The sequence below is a fragment of the Urocampus carinirostris genome, chromosome 6 (genome assembly GCF_059441175.1).
Source record: "Urocampus carinirostris isolate Australia breed hairy pipefish chromosome 6, RoL_Ucar_1.0, whole genome shotgun sequence".
NCBI lineage: Eukaryota > Metazoa > Chordata > Actinopteri > Syngnathiformes > Syngnathidae > Urocampus > Urocampus carinirostris.
In genome coordinates this window covers 21681171-21701979 of record NC_142354.1, presented here as the reverse complement: position 1 = coordinate 21701979, position 20809 = coordinate 21681171, and the positions used below count along the sequence as shown (strand labels likewise).

Here is a 20809-nt window from a genome sequence, read left to right as displayed (position 1 = left end):
CTGCCTACTGCCCGAAGATAGCTGGGATGGGCTCCACCACCCCCGCGACCCTACTGAGGATAAGCGGTGCAGATAATGGATGGATGGATATACAGGGTCGGGTAGGGTTACTTTAACTTGATTACTTTCAATTACTTTTGGATTACTCCAATACCAAATATCCTAATAAAAGACAAAATAAACTAAATATGAATAAAATTATGACTCACAACACTTAAGCTTTCTCTCCTGGCTTTGATCTCTTTGATCTCCGGTAAAACTAACATAAAATGCGACAGAGACAAAATGAAAATAAATCCAAACAGCTTGCCAACATCATTTTTGCCGTTCCATGTATTCCATTACTCCCCAAGCGTGCACAACATTTTGTAATTTTATTCATATTTAGTTTCTTTTGCCCTTTATTAGTATGTTTGGTATTGGAGTAATCCAAAAGTAATTGAAAGTAATCCAGTTAAAGTAACCCTACCAAACCCCGATAATATATCATTGAAAACAAAACACAAATCGGAAGAACCGTTTGGGAACCAAAAGAGCACTCACTTTTCAGTGAGCCGAGCCGAAAAAGCCAGTTCTTGAAAAAGAGCCGGAACTCCCATCACTATTCGCTACAGCGCCTCCATTTTGAATAGCCATGTAATAAGGGATTGGCATTGCTGTGTATGCGCGTGAGGGCTTGTGCACGCGCGCGGCTGTCGCCCCGCTGAGCTGCGTAGTGTCAACAAGCCACAGCCGAACATTCGTCGACATGGACGACCTGTTCAGCCCGCGGAGGTAAATAACTTGCTATTTCATTTTTGTCCAACCATTTCCACTATGTTTTAACTGCATTCGCTTCGTGCTTTTGCTACGCTAGCGCTCACTTTGCACGGAGCTCTCGGAGTGTCGGCAGTCACGAAGTTGTGGCTAACCAGCTAGCCAAAATAACAGCGCAAATGTCAGCGGCTAGCTCGACGTTGTTTTGATGCCATATTGCGAGGCAAATGGCGACATAGTGCAGTTGGGTAGCGTCGTGCGGCTTTGCGTTTTGCTTGCGGGCGTGTTTGGCTACGCCGCGGTTGTAAACGCCATTTGCTGCCGTGTATTTACATACAGGGGGTCGTCACATACAGTTACATTAGAGGTGTTAAAGTGCTCGGATGACGAAGAGAACGCTCGCGAGATTTGGGATGAGGGGACGATGGCTTCGGGGTTTGGTAGCAAACTACAATGGTGACTCCCGTTCTAGTGCAAGAATTAACAGGCTGTGTGCTCGCGTGATTGATTGACGGGCCTTCGCGGCCGCCGGCGTCAGGTTTCGCCTGGCCTAATGTCAGCGAACGTCAGCGGGGCGAGGCTCTCATTGGCTGACGCTGACGTGTGGGCGGGGCGATGCCTTTTAACGAGATCAGTGAGCAGATGAAGCAGATCTAATCAGCTGAGAGCGGCGATCGCACGATTGCCGCCCTTAATTCCTGTGATTTTCCTCATATGACATGAATGGGTGATTGATTGATTCACTTGTTATTTGTTTTTTTCATGGCTTCCAGGAGTTTGAACAACACTCAAGGCGAGATACGAGTTGGGCCAAGTCACCAGGTATTGCTGTGTTACAACTCCATTTACTACTATGTTGTAGAACAGCTTTCTATTGTGGCCAAGAGGTACAAAACACTTTTAAATCGTGTAAAACACTTTTACGAATCATAAAACAAAATTTAAAAAATTAAAACAAATTTACATTTCAGATAACTACTTGACAAGACACAAAACACTATTACAAATCCCAAAACACTTTTACATCTCAATTGACCGTAAAGGGAATGTCCCAACTCGCGGGCTGAACCGGAAGCGACGACGAGAAGCGGCTTATGCGAGGAGCTAATGTTGATGCTGAGACACGAGCAGCGAGGACATGCTCAGTGAACGCGTTGAGTTTTGCCCGTTTTGCGGCGAACACATGAGTCGCGGTTTTGCTTTTCGTGTGGTTGGTCCTTGGAGGTTTTAAATACTGTCACAGATCGGAGTGAGAAACTGGACATGATACAGCAGTGCAGAACCCATGTTCCGGTCCGGAGCCTTCGCTCTGAAAATGTTGGTCTACTACTGTTCCTAAGAGCCAAGAAAAGATCTGCAGCTTCGAGAGCGTTCTCCATTCGGGCCCCGGTGCTGCGGAATGCTCTTCCCCCCCGAGATTCGATCTGCGACCTCAGTGGAAATGTTTAAATCTAAGCTTAATACACACTTCTATTGTATAGCATGTGAATAACTTATATTTTATTTTGGCAATATTTGTGTATTATTTGCCCTCATATAGGTTTTAGATCAGGGGATGGTGTCATAGTAGTCTGTGGTTTGCAATAATCTGTAGTCCGTGACGCCCTTTGAAACTCTTGTGATTAAGGGCATCACAAATAATCTTGACTTGACTTAACCAAAATTATTATAAAATGACACTGAACAGTATGTTTAATTTCTATATAATTTATAAAACCCCCAGTTTATACTGCACAGACACTTGACAATGACATACTATTTGCAGAAAATGATTCCTAAATGTTTTATAAAATTTTAAATTTTAAAAAGTGACATTGGATAATTTCTCACGGCACACCTGACGATCTCTCTGCACACTAGTGTATCACGGCACAGTGGTTGAAAATCACTGCATTAGAAAGGTTAATTGGCAGACCACCAAATGCACACATACCTACTTCTGAATAGTAGTTCATTTTAAAGACATCAAAATACTTACTGCGCATTATACTTGTGATTGTGTTTAATAATTTACTCCACCCCATTATGTTGAACAAATCTTAGCAACATATTGTAAACACTACAGAGAAGGAATAGGTTGGAATATTCTCTTTTGGTTATTTGTTTGAAGGCAAAGCTTCCTGAGCTCCAGCCTCGACCCGCGCCAGCTTCCCATTCTCCGACCGAGAGTGAGGAGCTTATGTGGGCACCTGGCGTCAATGACTGTGACCTCCTCATGTACCTGAGAGCAGCCAGGTCAGTGTCTCTGAAGCACTTGCGTTAAATGAGAAGTCTCAACTTAGTGTATTTACATTTCATTGTCTCATCAAAAAGGAAAATGTTTTATTGAATTAAAAACATGATTTTTAAAACGCCATTACTTTTTATTTTCCTAGGAGCATGGCGGCGTTCGCTGGTATGTGTGATGGAGGCTCCACAGAAGACGGATGTTTAGCTGCTTCTCGTGACGATACAACACTCAACGCTCTTAACATGGTAGTGTGCCCATCTTGATTCTTTGTTATAATCATGAATTACTAAAATGTGGCAAATTCTTGTGTTCCACATCCCTATCAGTTGCATGCAAGCCATTACGATGCTGCAAAAGCGCTCCAGCGTCTTGTGAAGAAGCCTTTGCCACGGCTTATTGAGAAGTGCTGGTCTGAGGATGATGTGGTGAGTACTTACTCTGCATTTTCTCCAAAGTTGAATTATGTCTTTTCATATATGTAGGTAACATTATTAGAGGGTATTTCTAAAATCCATTATATTTATAACATTCTTTATATGATTTTCATTTTTCAGAAACGCTTCATTAAAGGACTAAGACAGTATGGAAAGAATTTTTTCCGGATCCGAAAAGACTTTTTGCCTAACAAAAAAACGGTAGGGAATACCTATACTTAAAGTAGATAAAGTTCTCAGGTTCAGTCTGGCAAATAACATACCATGGTAACAAAATGGTTCTGGATTCATCAGGGAGAACTGATCACGTTCTACTACCATTGGAAAAAGACTCCAGAGGCCGCAGGAACACGCGCTTATAGACAACAACGCAGGCAGCCATCGTCTCGGAAGGCAAAGACTCGCTCTGCTGCTCCTCCTGTGAGCGCCCCATCTCGAAATTACTCTGGTAAGTGTGTGCATTACAGCTCTCTGTCTCCATGCTTGGAAAAGTGGGAGTTTACATTTTGGCTTTTCTCCTGCAGTGGATGCAAGTTCAGCCAGTGAGGATGAACTTGACAGTGAAGACAGTGAACAGGAGGCTAAGAGCTGTAGCCACTGCGGTACAACACGTGCGTATGACTCATGTTTGGACGGAGTGCAGTGTTAATTTATATGTATGTTTTTTTAAAATTCATTTTTTTAATAACAGGTTCTAAGGATTGGCATCAAGGAGGAAGATACAACCCTTTGTTATGCACAACCTGCCGCATGTATGAAAACAAGCACGGCTGCTTGCCACCAGCACATAAGTCTTCAGGCACGTCATTCATGTTCAAACCTGTAAAAGAGGAAGAGGAGGGGAACAATAAACATGGCATGAGGACACGGCGAAGCAGGGCCCCTGTAAGCACGACATTATCATCAAATTTGATGAACATTTGTGCTCAGGCAGCGGTGGTAATGAACTGCTAATGTGTGGTCTTTTGGTAAAGTAACCAGATTTTTTCGTTTTGTAAATATAGCAGTTGTCATCGCTACGAAGCGGCCACAGAAGACTCACTGGTTCTCCCACAAGTGAGGATCAGCAGCCCATCACCCAGAATTCCCAGACTGGGACCAGAGCATCTACCGCAGACAGTAAGAATGAATCCGCAAAGAAGAATAAGGTAAAATGTTTCCTGTACTTCTGAGTTAAATCAGCACTTTTAGTTAAAATGCTTTTGAACTTCACACCACCAGAATTTCCACTTTTCAGGCATTTTTTTTTCTGAGTGTTGTTAAATATGAAAAAGAAAATAACCTTTGGAACCCTGTAGAAAACTCATCAATATACCACTATATTTGGTATCACTTGCATGACTTATTTTAAAAAGGATTTACAATAAGGAAGCAGTAGCTATTGTAACCCAAGCTTATTACATAGCCACAATGCTGGCGTTTCATTGTGATAACTAAAAATGGTTATTGTTTAATGCACAGAAGAGACTGCATGATTGTAATCAGGTTCTGATATGAACACATTTTCAAACACTCAATATTAAATTGATTCTGCAGAAGGTCAAGGAAGAGGCAGCCGCACCAAAGACGATGAAGCGGGTTAGGGAGAGTCCTCCTCAGGAGCAAAACGAGCCTGAAAAGATAAAACCCAAAAGGTCAAAGACTCGGGTAAGAATCAGGGAGAAGTTGTTTAAACCCTGAGCCGTTTCATAGCAAAGTATCAATCTCAAAAATGAGTTTATCAACCGTTACAGGAGCTGCAGGATTCTCGTTCCGAGGTGGAGGCTGAAGTGGAGGAGGAGAGCTCTTCCGAAAGCCGTAGCGCTCAGGACGACGGCAGCAGCGACACCAAAGACATTGATCAGGACAACCGCAGCTCCTCTCCCAGCATTCCCAGCCCTCAGCAGGCAAACGAGAGCGACTCTGACTCGTCCGCCCAACCCGGCGCTGCACCCACGGAGCCTGCAGCCCCGCCGCCTGTCCAGCCTGACGAAGCGACCCCGCTGGCCCCTTCGGCCTCTCCCACTCAGTGCTCAGCTGTCATTCTGCCTCAAAGCATTCCCACCGCTGGCTCGCCTCCTAGCCTGCCCCCTACATCTCCAGAACCGCCTCAGCCAGCTGCCAGCGAGCCTGCTGCCAATTTGGGCCCCAGCGGCCGTCTGCCGCCCGCCCCTCATTCGCTCTGTGGCGCCCCGCCGCTTCCGCCCGCAGTGCCGCTAGATTCTCCGCTCTCGTCTGCATTTCAGGTGCCACCTGCTCTCAGCTCAGCATCTTCCCAAATGCCACCTACCCAGAGACCCCTACCCTTTTTTCGAGAGTCACAGCTGCCCCAGCCTTCTCTTCCTGGCCCCCAAATTAAGCCTCCACCCACCACCCCGATTCAACCTTCACACAAGCAGATACAACAACAGCCTGCTCCACCCTTCCCGCAGATGCCCTCTAACCTTCCTCCTCCACCTGCTCTAAAACCTCTCAACTCTCTACCCAATCAGCATCCTCCAGGCGCACCCCCTCCACCTCTTCAGCTCATGCCCCAGCCTTTGGCAGCACAGACACTTCCAAGCCAGCTTCCGGTGATTTCTCAGGCTCAACCGCACTCTGGAAAGGGTACAAGTACCTCCTATCCATCCGCCGCATCTTCGCAGTCTCTCCCCTCCACCACGTCGCCCTCGGTCGGCCCCGTCCCTAGCCTGCAGCCGTCGTTCCCTCCGAGTGGACTGAGACCATCGCCTAGTGTCCCAGTGGGAGGGCCTCAAGTTCAAATCAAAGAGGAGCCATTGGATGATCTGGAGGAAGCCGAGAGCCCGCCGTCACCACCACGCAGCCCCTCCCCAGAGCCTACCGTCATCAATATGGCAAGCCACGCCAGCCAATCTGCAAGGTGTGTGTTTTGTTTTTCTCAGCAGTTCTTAAATCAAAGCTGAAATGGACATGGAACCCAAAGGAAACTAGTTTTAACAAATGCACCGTTGTCGTTTATTCTAGGTTCATTAAGCACCTGGATCGCGGTTACAACTCCTGTGCTCGGACAGACCTATTCTTCACACCACTCGCCTCCTCTAAGCTGGCCAAAAAAAGGGAAGAAGCTCTCGAGAAGTCTCGTAGAGAGGCGGAGCTCAGTGCCCGGCAAGAGCGGGAACGGGAGAAAGATCGAGAACGTGATAGGGAGTTTGATAGAAACGCTGTAAGTGGAAAACAGTGCATTCATTTTACTGCTGCTGTCAGTCCGTCACCAGGCTGAAAAGTAGCCCTGTCTGTTGTTAATTGAATTTTTACGTGTTTTAGTTATCTATACTTAAGTACTTAGTTTTCTAGCAACTCTTATCTAAAGATCCCTGAAGTAGAAAACATGAGGTTACTTGGTCTTCAAAATAAGCTTTTTTTTTTTTTATTACCGTATCCAGACCATGACATAATTTAGGACACTCAAACAGTTTGGAGCTTGATGAATTGAGATTTTAGTGTCCTAGTATGTGATAAACCAAGAGTAACAGCAACAAAGAAGGATGCAAATGACAACAGCATGGTCTCATCTTTTCATTTTTTAAGAGTTGTACAGTTACCAGGCCATTATTAATCTGTAGAAATTGACCAACTATTATTATTTAAATATTATTATGTTTATTATCGATTGTCGACAATTTCCAGAGTAGTATGTGCTGTACTGTGGATTATTTTCCTAACAGTATTGTTTTATGGGCCCCTACTAGTATAAACATGACATATTGTTTGTAGTATGTCACTTAAGCCGCTGGAAAGTGGTGGCCATTTTGACACCTGCTGTCCACGGACGATGACATCAGTGTTGCTCAGATTTGCGTTACAAACCCAACATAGCTTTGCTTAGGAAAAATGGCTTTCAATGAGTGGGTGTTAATTGAGCCCTGGGCAACTTGGTGTAATTTTCACTTGGCAGCAAGTCTCAGAACAGCCCCCCCCGCCCTTGTTCGAAAAAACCTTAGTAGTTTCTTACCTCCTCAACAATCCAAATACTTGGTCCATAGTTGTAGGGGCCAACGTTTCATGTAGGGAAATTATTTGGGTTAAATTACACGTAATGCACGACGGTTAAAGTCAAAACTTTGAAATTATATTCCTCTTGCCGACTTTGTTTGGTCAAATTATTTGCGTTATTGTCTGCATTCTTTGTCTGCAGCGAGCATCAGGCTCCTCCCATGACATCCGCATGAGTGAGGTTCAGTTGACTGCTCACGGGCGGTCCCTGTACGAGCATCCACCAACCACTGTTGCTGCCGTGCCGCCCTACATCGGCCCCGATACGCCGGCCCTGCGCACCTTGAGCGAATATGCCCGGCCCCATGTCATGTCTCCCACCAACCGTAACCACCCGTTCTACGTTTCCCTTAGTCCTGGTGACCCCATGCTCGCCTACCACATGCCAGGCCTTTACAGCGCCGATCCTGGCCTGAGAGAGCGCGAGCTGAGGAACCTCAGAGAGAGGGAGCTGCGCGAGAGGATGAAGCCGGGCTTCGAGGTCAAGCCCCCTGACCTAGAAACCTTGCATCCCTCTGCTAACCCCATGGAGCATTACGTCAGACATGGGGCCCTAGCTCTCCCCCACATGCCCGGACCTCCTCACCACTTTGCGCCCTTTCACCCGGGCCTCAACCACCTGGAACGGGAGAGGATGGTGCTAGCCGGCACTCAGCTACGCCCAGAGCTGAGCTACGCTGAGCGCCTCACCGCTGAGCGGCTGCATGCCGAGAGGATGGCTTCCGTGGCACCAGATTCTGCGGCCAGGCTGCAGATGCTCAATGTGACGCCACACCATCACCAACACTCGCACATCCACTCTCACCTCCACCTGCACCAACAGGACCCCCTCGGGCAAGGTGAGCATTTTCACGGTTTCCATATGATTCTTAGCGTGCTTCTGGTTGGTTGAGACTTTGATGTTGTCAACCTTTTTCATAGACTGCTGCTTACCGTATTTAATTATGTCCAATGTGCACTTGTTTATTAAGCACACCCCTAATTCTTTTAATGAAGAAACTTTATAAAACTTTGTTAACTTTCTCAGCTTAACTAAGAATTGTAGGTCACCAATCAGATTTGAACCCGGGTTGTGGTATTGAGAGTGCCGATTCTTGACATGACATTTAATTTCATCTCATCATCACACTATTTTATTATTTTGCTCACAGTTCCACGTTGCTGAATGCGTGGGGCCATGATTAAAATCTTTTATTGAAACTGAAACAAACTTACTTAAAATACATGAAATAGATTGTACGAACGTTGTACCATGAGTAAAAATAGTGGGATGATGAGATAAAAACCTAAAGCCTTTTCCTATCTATGACCCTTGTGGTCAACCAGTGTTTAGGAATTGGTGCTCTCACCGCTACGAGTTCAAATCCCTTTGCATCAAATGTTGTGCAAATGTGCTCAGCAGTATTTATCAATTAATCAATCATTGGTCGAATACGATAATGTACAAGTGTTTAACCTCTCACCTGAACCCAAGTTATTTTTTTAGGGTACAAAAAATGTTCGTTATAACAAATATATGAATACGGTAATTTAAATTATTTTGAAGGATGGTCGGAGTGGTTTTGGATCTGCTTAGCCAAATTTAATACTATTTATGTCAGCTTAAAGTTTTGCACCTACAATGCCATGGGTAAGGCAATTTCAAAATGTTATTTACATTTCCCCAGGCTCAAGCCCTCATCCTCTGGTGGACCCACTAGCAAACGGACCGCGCCTGGCCCGCTTCCCCTTCCCTGGAGGTCCTCTTCCTAATCCTTTGCTAGCTGATTTTCCGCATGACCACGAGATGCTACGCCACCCTTTGTTTGGTATGTCTTAGACTGCCATTAACGGTTTTAGTTTGTTTACCTTCTCTCAAATTGTTATCTTATTTTATATGTAAACTACAAGAGTAGATAGGAGTATCAAACTCATTTTAGCTCAGGGGCCATATGGTAGAAAAACAATTCTTACAGGGGCCGGACTAGAAAATCAACAGCATAAAAGTGTACCATAGCTGGGTGGGGGTCTTTACTATTAAATTATGATTCAGGGATGTAAGATTTGACTATACAACGATGATTGAGGCTGTTTTTTTCCCCTCATTTCTTTTTCCTTCACTTAGATTCAATCTTCTGTAGTGTTTATCAAATGTGCATTGGAAAACAAGAGTGCAATTGCACTTCTACTACACTTGGGGGCAGTGGTGCTCGTATTGGCAGTGTTTTGCTTACATTTAACTTCCATGCATATAGCAGAGAGTTATGACTATGATATTTATATACGAAGTGGAGCAGACCCTCAAGTGACCCCATGGAAAAATAATTCACCCGAATGACGAGACTGATTTCTGGGGGGTGCGATCGGACTACTTCTTCCGAGGGGAAGCGTGACAGAAAATAATTGAGAAGCTCTGCCTTAAACAGTGCGTCCGTGACTTTTTATTTAAAGTGTAATAACAAAAGGAGGGATTTCCTCAATATTCTCTGGTTAGTTAATCGTAAATTTGAAGCACATGGTAAAGCGCTTTGGGAGGTCTTCAGTGACTTGAAAAGCGCTATTTAAATGCAACCCATTGACATTTACATTCAGTCAGTCAGTTGCATTTTGACCGCTGACCATGAGTTTGACACATGTGAAATAGATATAATGTATACCATTTCTAATTGAGTGCCAGGGCACTACTACTACCTGCACGTCATTTTTTATTTTGCACTGGAGCTTGTTCATTTGTTTCCAAAGTAAAGCAAGCTGTTGTGGCCTACAGTTATATGAACTGATTACTCATAAAGTCCACATTCAGCGCCAAAGAAAGCTTTTGAATATTTTTGAATTGGGAATTGGGGGCTGCATACAGAAATGGTTATATAAATCAATAAAATTTCTATCAAACAGTTTTGTGTCAGAGTTGATGATGTATATAGTTTTGGATTTTAAATATGTTGTCCTCTGGCCATAATAAATCAGATTCCAGTGTAAAATGTTCACTGGCTGGGACTTATCCACCTGTGCTTTGTTCTTTCAATAGGTGCTGCATATCCCCGAGAGCTCCAGGGACCAATTCCTCAGATGTCCGCCGCACATCAGCTCCAGGCCATGCAGGTTCAATCAGCAGAGCTGCAGAGGATGGCCATGGAACAGCAGTGGCTTCACGGCCATCACCTGCATGGAGGCCCACTGCCCAGCCAAGAAGATTATTACAGGTAAGAACTGTAAATACAGTGGTACCTTTGCATACGAGTTTCATTTTTTTCCAGGATCGTGCCCCTACTTTGAATTACTCATTTAACAAGCCAATCTTCCCGATATGAAATAATTAAACAAATTAATCTGTTCCAGCCAAATTAACATTAAATAGCCTTAAAACACTTCTTGATGATTACTAAAACCACATTCAACTAATGATTAAACATAAAAAAACACTTATAATATAGATACTTTATTCATCCCGGCAGGGAAATTCCCATTTCCAGCAGCATCCCTGCGCTGAGAACAGTACAATATAAGATAAATAAGGTGATATTAACTTAAGAAAATGCGAGTGTATTATGAGACCCTCCCACAGAGGGAGTCAGCAGTGGTGCAGGGTAATGGGAATTGGTGCGGGAATAGTGAGGGACACGAGAGATTGTGGATGATTGTAAGTACTTAACGTACACTTGGAATTAAAGTTACTGTAAATTTAAAAGAACATACAATCATTTTACACCATGCATATACACTCAATATGACATAATTCCAAACTACAGAGTCACATAGCCTCCTCTTGAATTTCTCAAACTCCTCTTTGCCAATTATTTCCCTCTTAATTGAAAGAGACATCATCCTCTTTTTCTCCTCATATAAGTTCTTATTTTATTTTCTAGAACTCACGGTTAGGTTAAAAAAAACCATAAAAAGGAGATGAAATAGGATAAAAAAGCTTGCGCAAAGGGGGACGAGCTGATGAGCGGTATTGAGCGGTCTCTAGTGGTAGCCCCTGGAAATGCCCTCAATTTGTATTTTTCTTCATATTTTGAGAAAGGTTCCAAATAAATCTCGATTTTCTCTTGTCAAGAGGTAATCGTATATAGAAGTATGACTGTACCAGGTATTCTTTGTTCATCAAAGCTCCAGATAAGTTGGTGAATTAAAACCAAAACATTGGTGTAGTTTGTATACCTGGCTACCACTGAACAGCACTTAATTCATATTGTACCCTGTCATTTCCCTGTTTTTGCACAGCCGTCTGAAAAAAGAAGGTGACAAGCCATCGTGAGATCCATGTGGCACAAAAGTATATAAACCTGAACGTAACACCCAGTAGAATACTGTAAGAGAATATTTGTGTCTTTGTTTTCTTATATTTTACAAAAAAATGTGTATTAATAAGCGCATTCCTACTTCAGCACTTCACAGTTCTGCAAAAGTCTGGTTAGGGTTTTCACAACACTTTCTACTCCTTTTATGCGCCCTTTCGCACTTTTATTACGCTCGAGTAAGAGATCTAAAGTGATGGACTTTCACCAACTGAACTGTTTAACAGTTTCATATGCAACACAACTTTGCTAAAACACAGCGCTGAAAAGATTGAGAAGCGGACTTTGGCGTGAACTTAAAGTATATTATCGTGTATAAATACAGATTCCTTGTACAGAATTGCATTCAAATCCGTGTTTGAAAGCGTGTTAACGACAAGAGCATGACTCAATCTAGAGTAGCCAGTGGCATTGTCTTGTTTAGAATGGAAACAAATAGTAGAGGTTGGTTTAACTCTAATTATTCAAAATATTTGTCTAAATTTGAAAGTTTTATATATCAATATATCTTTTCACTGTATGACCTAAGCTTTATTCACTCCTCTTTGAGCCTGTAATGATTACATGTTCACGATATACTATATGAATGAGTATTATTAGTTTTAGATGTAACCCTTGTTTAAGCAAGAAACCATAAGCTGTAAAACTAATATTCTGAATGATATAATCATTGATAGGAACAGGATTTACACAAATAGGAGAATTGGGGACTAAATATTGACCATTTAAAAAGCTGCCTATTTATGTGTATCCATACTGTTTGTTTATTGAATATTTAAATAAATATTCTGCAGTGACACATCATCTTGAGTTTTTTGTGCGTGTGTGTGGGAATGGAACAACCTGCAGCTACTCAAAGTACTTATGGCTTACTAACTCCTTTATGTGTGTGCCCTTTACATTACTTTCTTATTTATTTTAAACGATTTAGCCTTTACTTAGGTGAGATTGTTCTTTTGGTCATCATTTGGTACTTAAACTTACTTCAACATGGTTAAATGGCATTGACGTGCAAAAACGTGCCAGATAAAACATTTTATATATATATATATATATATATATTGGCTAAACTGGGGAATGGGCAAACCAACAGTTCTTTGGTGCTCCTTAATGGCTCACTAGCACTTTTTCAAAAATATTTGATAATGGAAAATTATATGGTTTCTGTAGGACAAGCGTGACGCAAACATTCTCAACATTTTCCAATTGTATGTAATATATATAATCAGTATTGCCTTCCTTACAAGGCTTATATAAAGCTTTTCTTTTTTGTTGCTACAAACATTTTTGTCTGTGTTTTGGTCCAATGTGGCCCTTTCAACAGTTTGGGTTCCCTTTGCTAAACTAAGCTGCAATATTGAAGAATCCACGTGCAGTCTGAATTGAACTGTTTGATAATGCTCAGCGTGTACCTTTTCTATTCCAGGGTGAATAATGACAATATCAGAATCACAATTTTATTTTATTCCTGTAATCTTTCAAACTTAGGTCTTCTAACCATTCATCCATCTTCAATAGAACCCAAATACATCCACTCAATAATGGTCCAGTAGATGAAAAAAAAACAACACTCAGACAACCATTTCAACATTCCCTCAAATTCCTGTCACACTGCTATGATTTAAAATATGTGGAATAAATACATCTAATGAATGCTGTGTTGATTCTTCATCTTCACTTGATCTGCCGCAGGTACTGGATCGCTGATAGTGCGCTCACGTTTGCAAGGAGAGCTAGAAAAAAAATTGATCTCAATTGAGTATCTTGTCACTTAATCTTTCGCATTAACTCATTCAATGACATAACGTATAAATATGTGGTCAGAAGTGTTGTGTTTGAGTGCCAAAACATAAAAATGTGTTTATCCGGTTTTATTAAAAAAAAAAAAAATTGAAATAGTTTGGCGCAGCTGCTCATCAGTAAGTATCAAGCCTCTGGGAATTACACTTTTAGGAAGCAGCCACTTCCTCGTCTTGCTCCCTGTATCCAGCAATTGGGAGTGTATAGGCCTCCCAAGTAGGCATAGTGAAACAGCGTGGTGAGAGTAGGAAGTATATGAGTATACAGACAAGGCTTCAACAAAGAGGTGACTTATTCAATTCGTCATCGTCTGGGTAGAGAGGAACAGACATGGGGACTTGAGACTTAGTGACTTGGACTCGAGTCGACTCGAGTCGCTGTTTTTATGACTTGTGACTTGACTTGGACTTGGCAATCTAAGACTCGGGACTTGACTTGTGACTTGACTTGCCCAAGAAAAAAATACTTGGGACTTACTTGGGACTTGAAGGTGAAGACTTGAGACTTACTTGAGACTTGCACATGTGTGACTTGGTCCCATGTCTGGAGAGGAATGGCGTTTCATGCATGTTCGGAGTAATGCGAGCTTCATGGTGATCACGATGGAAGCAAACTTCATGCCTGAGTTCAGTATTTTTGAAAGAAAATTTTGTTTTATAAGCGAAAAGCCTTTGTGCTCTTGGAAAAAATGCGAAAAGAAAAGAACCGACGTGAAAGTTCTGCTTGAAATGCATCCTTTCACAAAAAGCAGTTTATCTCAGAAGTGTTCTTGGAAATGAGTCATTTGACATCATAGGTGCCACAGCCTTTCCAGCAGCTCCGTGTTATTTCGCTTTTTTGTGATTTATTGTTTTAAGTGTCTGCTTCTATCCTCTGTGTTTTTCGTCCCGTTCGACAACTACACTTTGGATTACTTTCTATCCTATCGTTATGGGTTTTAACGCACACAAATGCGTTTATTTGAGCAATCAACTCCTTGCCCTGAAGAATTCTTGTGCCGGCGTGATGAGGGGGCCCTATTGTGGATGCAGAGCCGGAGCTAAGGTGAAGTCTAAGCGGCTAGCGGCGTAATAAGCCTTCAGTTCCGTCCGTAATCATGGTAAATGTGAACTCTCTACCAAATAAAACCGCCAAACTGGCTGTGCTGGTGAAAAACATCAACTCGTACGGGGAGTGCAGTTTGCTGTGTTTTACGGAAACATGGCTCACGTCTAGCATTCCGGACGCTAACGTGGAGCTACCCGGCTTCAGTGCTGTTAGGAAAGATAGAAACACAAAAGCCTGTGGGAGGCGGAGAGGAGGTGGACTCGCTATCTACGTGAATCGAGGTGGTGTGACCCTGTGCACAAAGATTTCCATCTACTGCAGGGAAGTCGAACCTTTGGCCTAGTCTGTGACGTCATCCACTCCGCTGTTGCTAAACTACAACACAGCACCCCGAGGCCATCCTGTTAATCTGTTAATAAACAACAAAATGATACTGCTGGAAGTGTGACTTTCCCTACGGGGATGAATAAAGTATCTGTATCTATTTCAATAAACACAGCAACGTTTAACTGTTGTTTACTAAAACATTGGTAAAACATAAAAACAACCATTATTTTCTAATAAAGGATGAGAATTCATGCTTTCTTTTGATATGTCCTCCACCTATATGACTATAAATCTACATTTTCTGTTGGCCTTCAAGAATGAGTCAAAATGGCAAAAACTGGCCTGCATCAACTCTTCCCATTTGAGAGAATCGTCTGGCATTGAATGAGTTGATCACACGAATGGCCTTTTCTTTTCATCGTACCCAATAAAGTGAAAAGAATCATTTTTTACCTGCTTTCCAGGCATCAGCAGACTCTGGATTTGACGACGTCAGTATCCAGGATGCAAATGCGATACAAGCCAAACACATGTCAGACTGCTGTAGCACAGACAACACGCCCTCTCGCACTAGAGGAAACATTCATTATTTATATGATCGCTACATTTGTTTTCACTCTCTGCTATAATTACCTGGTGTTAGTACTGTACCCACAATCCTTTGCTGTTGCTGTTCAGGTGCCATGGGAACCATGACACCCTCCCCACTTTGGGTCAGAATCTCCATATTAACAGACCTCCCGCACAAGAATTTGTCTTTATCTTGGACTATTTTCCCGAAAGAGTGTAAGCTCCTCATATTTTGCGATTTCACCACCTGCAGAGCTTGCGAGGCAATTCGGATAGGGGAAATGGAATCCTTTTCTAACATATTCCATCTGGGGAGTGGGAGTTCAACGGTCGGATGCGAGCAGGAGAAGATGGGGATCGGTTTCCATTTGTGGCTCTGGGTCGCGAATAACATCTCATTCTCACACTCATAAAATATATCGCATGCATGAGGCAATGAGATACCTTTGGGCTCATAGACACAAATGATGGTCTTTTGACTCATTCCCTGTGTAATGAGGGAGTCAGGAAAATATTCCTGTGCATCTTCTTGGTCAAGTTCTGTGACTATAGATCTCAGATTGCATCTCTTGGTCACATCGTGTACGTTTGACTGCAAAGACCAACAATCTGTGTTGAGAGCCTGAACATTCTGCAAACTTTTGCTTTTCGTCATCCTTTTTGGAATTGGGCTTCGAGTTCCATAGTCCATTGGTACTGGAGTCTGGTTCCCAGTACCTCCTTCCCCCTCGTTCTCCACTTGCTGGCTTTTACAGCTAATATCAGGACTAGGGTTTCTGCTAATACCCAAAAATTGCCAGTAGTCTTCTTCAAAGTCGCCAACAGAGAAATCCCAACTAAATCTGTCTGTTTTGGAGTCATCTGTCTGTGTGTAATAATCCGAGTCGGCAGTGTCGGATACATCTGTGAGGCCACCATCCGTGGAATGAAGCTCCTCGGGGTCCACCAAGGAGCTTTTTAGTGACGCGGCGTCAGATATTTCTGTGGGTGACGGGCTTTTTGCCATCTTTAGCTGTAAAATGTCATTAATTGTTAATTTTTCCATTTCATCCCAGAAAGCCGAAATGGCGTAGACGCACGGTGCTTGACCTGCAGCTTTTGCATACGCTTCTGGGCCATCCGGAGCGGGTGTGACAATGACATCGGGAACCGACGCAGGATCGTCACCATCACTTGGTGTTAAGAGCGGTTCTGTTTGGACTTTGGTCGGTTCTGCTTCATGCAGGACGGAGATTTTGAGGGGAGATACAATATCTGTTTGGGAAATCGGCTCAACAAAAGCTTGGTTACCAATAACCTCACAATCGGGATCTGATTCTGGTGTCTGCAAGCTCTCAACAGGAGAACTTTGAATTGCCTCACAGTTGCAAGATGAGTATGATAGACACTCTTGTATTTGTTTTTCTATTAAATCCTTCTCAATGAGATCTTGATCCATCGATTCTGCCGCAGAGAGATCGACTTCGGAACCATAACACTGAAGGGTGAAGAATTGAACATTGTCCTCAAACTGATCTGAGACCACTTTTTCCAAATTAAGGACTTCATGGGGGTGGCCTTTTTTGTCTTCTGTTGTATTCGCCATTTCAGCAGTTCCTGCATTGCTTTTTGGTATCTTACCCTCAACCAGTATGCTTCCTTCATTTAGCATGTTCTCATCCACACCCGGGGTTCTCTCTATTTTTCCTTGCTGTATGGTATTCACTCCATGTAAGGTTTGTTTACCATTGTTCTGCATTACATCATTATGCAAGATTCTTTCTGAAACGTTTTCAAGCTTTCCCTTACAACATACTGGAACATCACACTCCATTGTTGTTCCTCTTTTACAATCATTCTGAGATCCTTCTTTCTGCTTTATCATTTTACTACTGTCATACGGTGTTCTTTCTACATCGTCCCAGGTTCTGTCATAGTTTTTCTTTATATTTTCATCCATGATTGCTTCTTCAAGCTGTTGCTCTATAGCTTCACCATTCAGGGCTCCTTGTGTCTGGGTTTTTACCGTGGTGTCTTCAAGACTGGTTTCACAGCGTGTTTTCATATCAAAAACTTTCCGGCCTTTTTCTTTACGTCTTTTTTGCTTTGGATTCTTAATCACCTCGTTTTCCTCATTCTGAGGACTCCACCTGTGCCTGGAAGGGTTTTCTCGCAGTTGAGTCTTTTTTTTCCAAGCCCGGCGACGCATCGGACACAGTGAGAGGGTCACAAACCAGCGCTCTTTCTCCTTTTTCTGTGGAACTTTGATGCAATCGTCAGGCTCATGTCTTACATTTGTTTCATGCTCTCTTGACAGTGACCTTGCCCCGTCATGGACTGTGCTTTCCAGTGTATGTATGGTGCTTTTTTTGGTCTCCTCTGGGATATGTACTTCCGTCTGAAGAAAGGATTCTGTGTCATTCCATAAATTGGCCTCATCTTCATTTTTATTTTTTTGTCTTTCTATGACACTATGAATGACCTCTAATTCATCTGTAACATTGCCATTATTGCTCTGCGGGGTTGGATTGGATGAATTCAAACGGTTCGGAAGACGGAATCCCTCAAAGCAGGCGAGTACAGGTAGCGGCAGACAACACTCCTCACTCTCCCGGCAGAAGTTGGACCAGTCTTCTGCTGCAATTTCAAAGCTGTGATCCAAGTCATCCATTCTGACACCTCACATGCTTTCCTGTGAGTAGAAATGGCAAAACAAAGGTCAATGTGCACGTGTTTATTGTGTATCTGTCCTCTTTTTATCCTTCATAGCTTTGAGCTGTCTGGGCCACAACCTGTCTGTGCTAAATATAGTGCACTTGTATCGCGGTCTTGGAGGCAATATTGTAAAAGGGTTTAAAGGTAAGCCATATTTCCAGGGAAGTGGACAAATTATATACTTAAGTTACGTTTTTTTGTTTATTCAACCTAAATTACAGTGTTTTAGGGTCAAGTGCTAGACATTTGCCATTGTCTCCCAGTTCTGTTGTGGATTTCACAATGACAAACCCAACATGATCAAGTGAATCATAGAATATTATGCATTTTATGTGTGTTCCTCCAAGGCATGGAATGCAATAATAACTTAAAAGGTTGTGATTAATTATTGGAGTATCTTTTTTCGCTACAGCAGTGTCTTCCAACCTTTTTGATTTTCATTTTTTAATGAAAGATTTCCAGACACACTGTTGAAAACATTTGGAAATGAATCCCCAGAACTAGTTTCGTGCTGTTTTTTTTAAAAAAAAACTCTTGTTGTTTAATTTGATAGGATAAAGATTTTTGTTACCATTTGTGGTTCTCCAGGGTTAGGAGGTAATACACGTTATTTATTTTGGGTATGAATTTTACTTTGATTTTGGATTTTACAATATTTTTAACCTGTTTCACGATATTTTCATCTTGTTTTTCAAAGTAAAACAACAATAATAATTATGGTGAGCAAAATATCTATGAGTACTACACATTCTGTGACTATTGATCTCTAAAATTCAATTACTACATTCAAAATCTTTTTTTTTTTTCATTTTTTGTATAACAGCAAAAAGATAAAATGTGAAGAGTTAAGAGCAAGATTTTTCTATCAAGAAATATACAATACTAAATATATTTTTCCGGTACTACCTCATGAGTAGATAGATTTTTATAAAAATTAAAACAAAACAGTAATCCGCTGCCACATGGATGAATATTACAGTTATTCATCTGATCACGGGAAAAAAGAAAGTATATTAAAAATAGTATGCTTTTTTTGCAAAGATAAAATTTCCTGTGGCACACTCAACAAAGTCTCACGGCACACTGGTTGCATTGAAGAATAAATATTCCTTCCTTTATTTTATACTCTTGTTTATCAACTAACATGTTACTGTTCCTGAACAAAAACCTGTAAATTCGTTGTCATATGACAACAGAACCAATCCTGTTGTTTTTTATTGTCAATTGTTTTGTTTTACTTTTTTGTTTCTCTCTCTCTGTCACCTTATTTTCTCTCTACTTCTCACTCTTACTCTTTTTCTCTTTTCTCTCTTGATGTTTCTCTCTTTCTTTTCTCTCTCTCATTTTCTCTCCCTTCTCTTTCCATCCTCTCTCTCTCTCTCTCGCTCAATCTCTTTACTGTTATTTCTCTCTATCTCTCTGTTTATTTTTATTTCTCTTTATCATTATTTCTCTTTATTATTTCTCCTTATCTTTGTCTCCCTTTATCTCTCTTTATCTTTATCTCTCCCTTTATCTTTATTTAGCTTTATCTATTTATCACTTTTTCCTTGCCCTCATGTAGGTTTTAAATCAGGGGATAGTCTAATAATAGTCTGTGGTTTACAATAATCTGTGGTCTGTGCAGCCCTTTGAGAATACTTGTGATTAAGGGCATCACAAATAAACATGACTTATTTGGGAACTTTTGTTGCTGCTAAATCTTATTGCACAACTTTTCATTGCACTATTATTACAACTCGGGCCATTTTGTGAGCATTAGTATTGATCCTGACATTCTTTTATCTTATTTTTGTCTCTTAAATCTTTACTGGGTGTTTACCCTGTAGTGCCATGTCTAATCTCATTACAAGCCATTTTCACTATGCTGTGAACAATGACAACAAAGACAATTCAATTCACTGGTTGAAAAACACTGCACTGGAGGATATACAAAATAAGGTTTGCACAATATCATGGACGAATGGCCGGCAGGGCTATCAAAGTCTCCGTCGCAGACCACCAATCTTCACAATCAGGCTGGTTAATGTGAGGTCAAATGACCGCACAATCTCAGATTACAAAACAAAGTCACATGATGTGAATACATAAATTGAGTAAATCAAACATTTCTGATGCATTACGTTAGTACTCTACAATCTTGAAGTACTGTATAGTCAACATATTCAACCAATGTAATATTGTATTCCAAAACCACACATTAGTTCTTTGGCATTCACCAGTTTCTTGTAGTAATCTGCCATTTGAATCGCCCAACTGGGGATAGGACGCATACCTGCATGAAGACAATGCCAAATGTTCCAGCCTGAAGGTTTCTGCAAGAAAAAGTTCCCTTCTCTGGCGACCTTACATATGTCAGCCTGGCGTGCCTGCTTTTTATAAATAGATGTTCAGTCACATGGAGCTGCAGCTTGTGGACAAACGTGTCCTGTCCTCCAAGACCAGAGGTGTAATGTTTCAGTACTTTCAATCATATGACATTGAACAAAAATATTACACTACAGTTCAAAAGTTTGGGGTCACTCAGATAATTTTGTGTTTTGCTTTAAAAAGGTCACACATTTATTTATGAAACAAGTTGTCCAATGTTTGTGTTCTTTTGCCCATTGTAATTGCTTTCTTTTGTTGGCCAGTCTCAGGTAAGTCTTTTCTTTTTTTTTTTTTACCACTCTGCCATGAAG

The 20809-nt window shown here is 41.8% G+C and overlaps 2 protein-coding genes across 4 annotated transcripts; one reads left to right on the top strand and one right to left on the bottom strand.

Annotated features, from left to right (window-relative positions):
* The first annotated feature begins 611 nt into the window (after nt 1–611).
* On the top strand, nt 612–12494 carry rereb (arginine-glutamic acid dipeptide (RE) repeats b). Of its 3 annotated transcripts, XM_088338274.1 has the most exons (18): nt 613–774; nt 1530–1578; nt 2867–2991; nt 3132–3231; nt 3313–3411; nt 3541–3621; nt 3715–3868; nt 3945–4031; nt 4112–4305; nt 4425–4568; nt 4957–5067; nt 5154–5645; nt 5892–6280; nt 6385–6583; nt 7556–8252; nt 9081–9221; nt 10421–10595; nt 11617–12494. In XM_088338274.1, exons 1-18 carry the CDS (start codon nt 749–751, stop codon nt 11648–11650), a joined length of 3297 nt encoding a protein of 1098 aa, XP_088194400.1. In that variant the 5' UTR covers nt 613–748; the 3' UTR covers nt 11651–12494. The 3 variants fall into 3 exon arrangements, with proteins under 3 accessions (XP_088194399.1, XP_088194398.1, XP_088194400.1); XM_088338273.1 differs by having other exon boundaries at nt 612–774; nt 4428–4568; nt 5154–6280; XM_088338272.1 differs by having other exon boundaries at nt 612–774; nt 5154–6280.
* A 645-nt stretch (nt 12495–13139) lies between these two features.
* On the bottom strand, nt 13140–20457 carry perm1b (PPARGC1 and ESRR induced regulator, muscle 1b). Its single transcript, XM_088338275.1, has 4 exons — nt 20404–20457; nt 15498–18105; nt 15318–15434; nt 13140–13423 (listed from the first exon to the last, which is right to left on the bottom strand). Exons 2-4 carry the CDS (start codon nt 18082–18084, stop codon nt 13365–13367), a joined length of 2763 nt encoding a protein of 920 aa, XP_088194401.1. The 5' UTR covers nt 18085–18105; nt 20404–20457; the 3' UTR covers nt 13140–13364.
* Between the last annotated feature and the right edge of the window lie 352 nt (nt 20458–20809).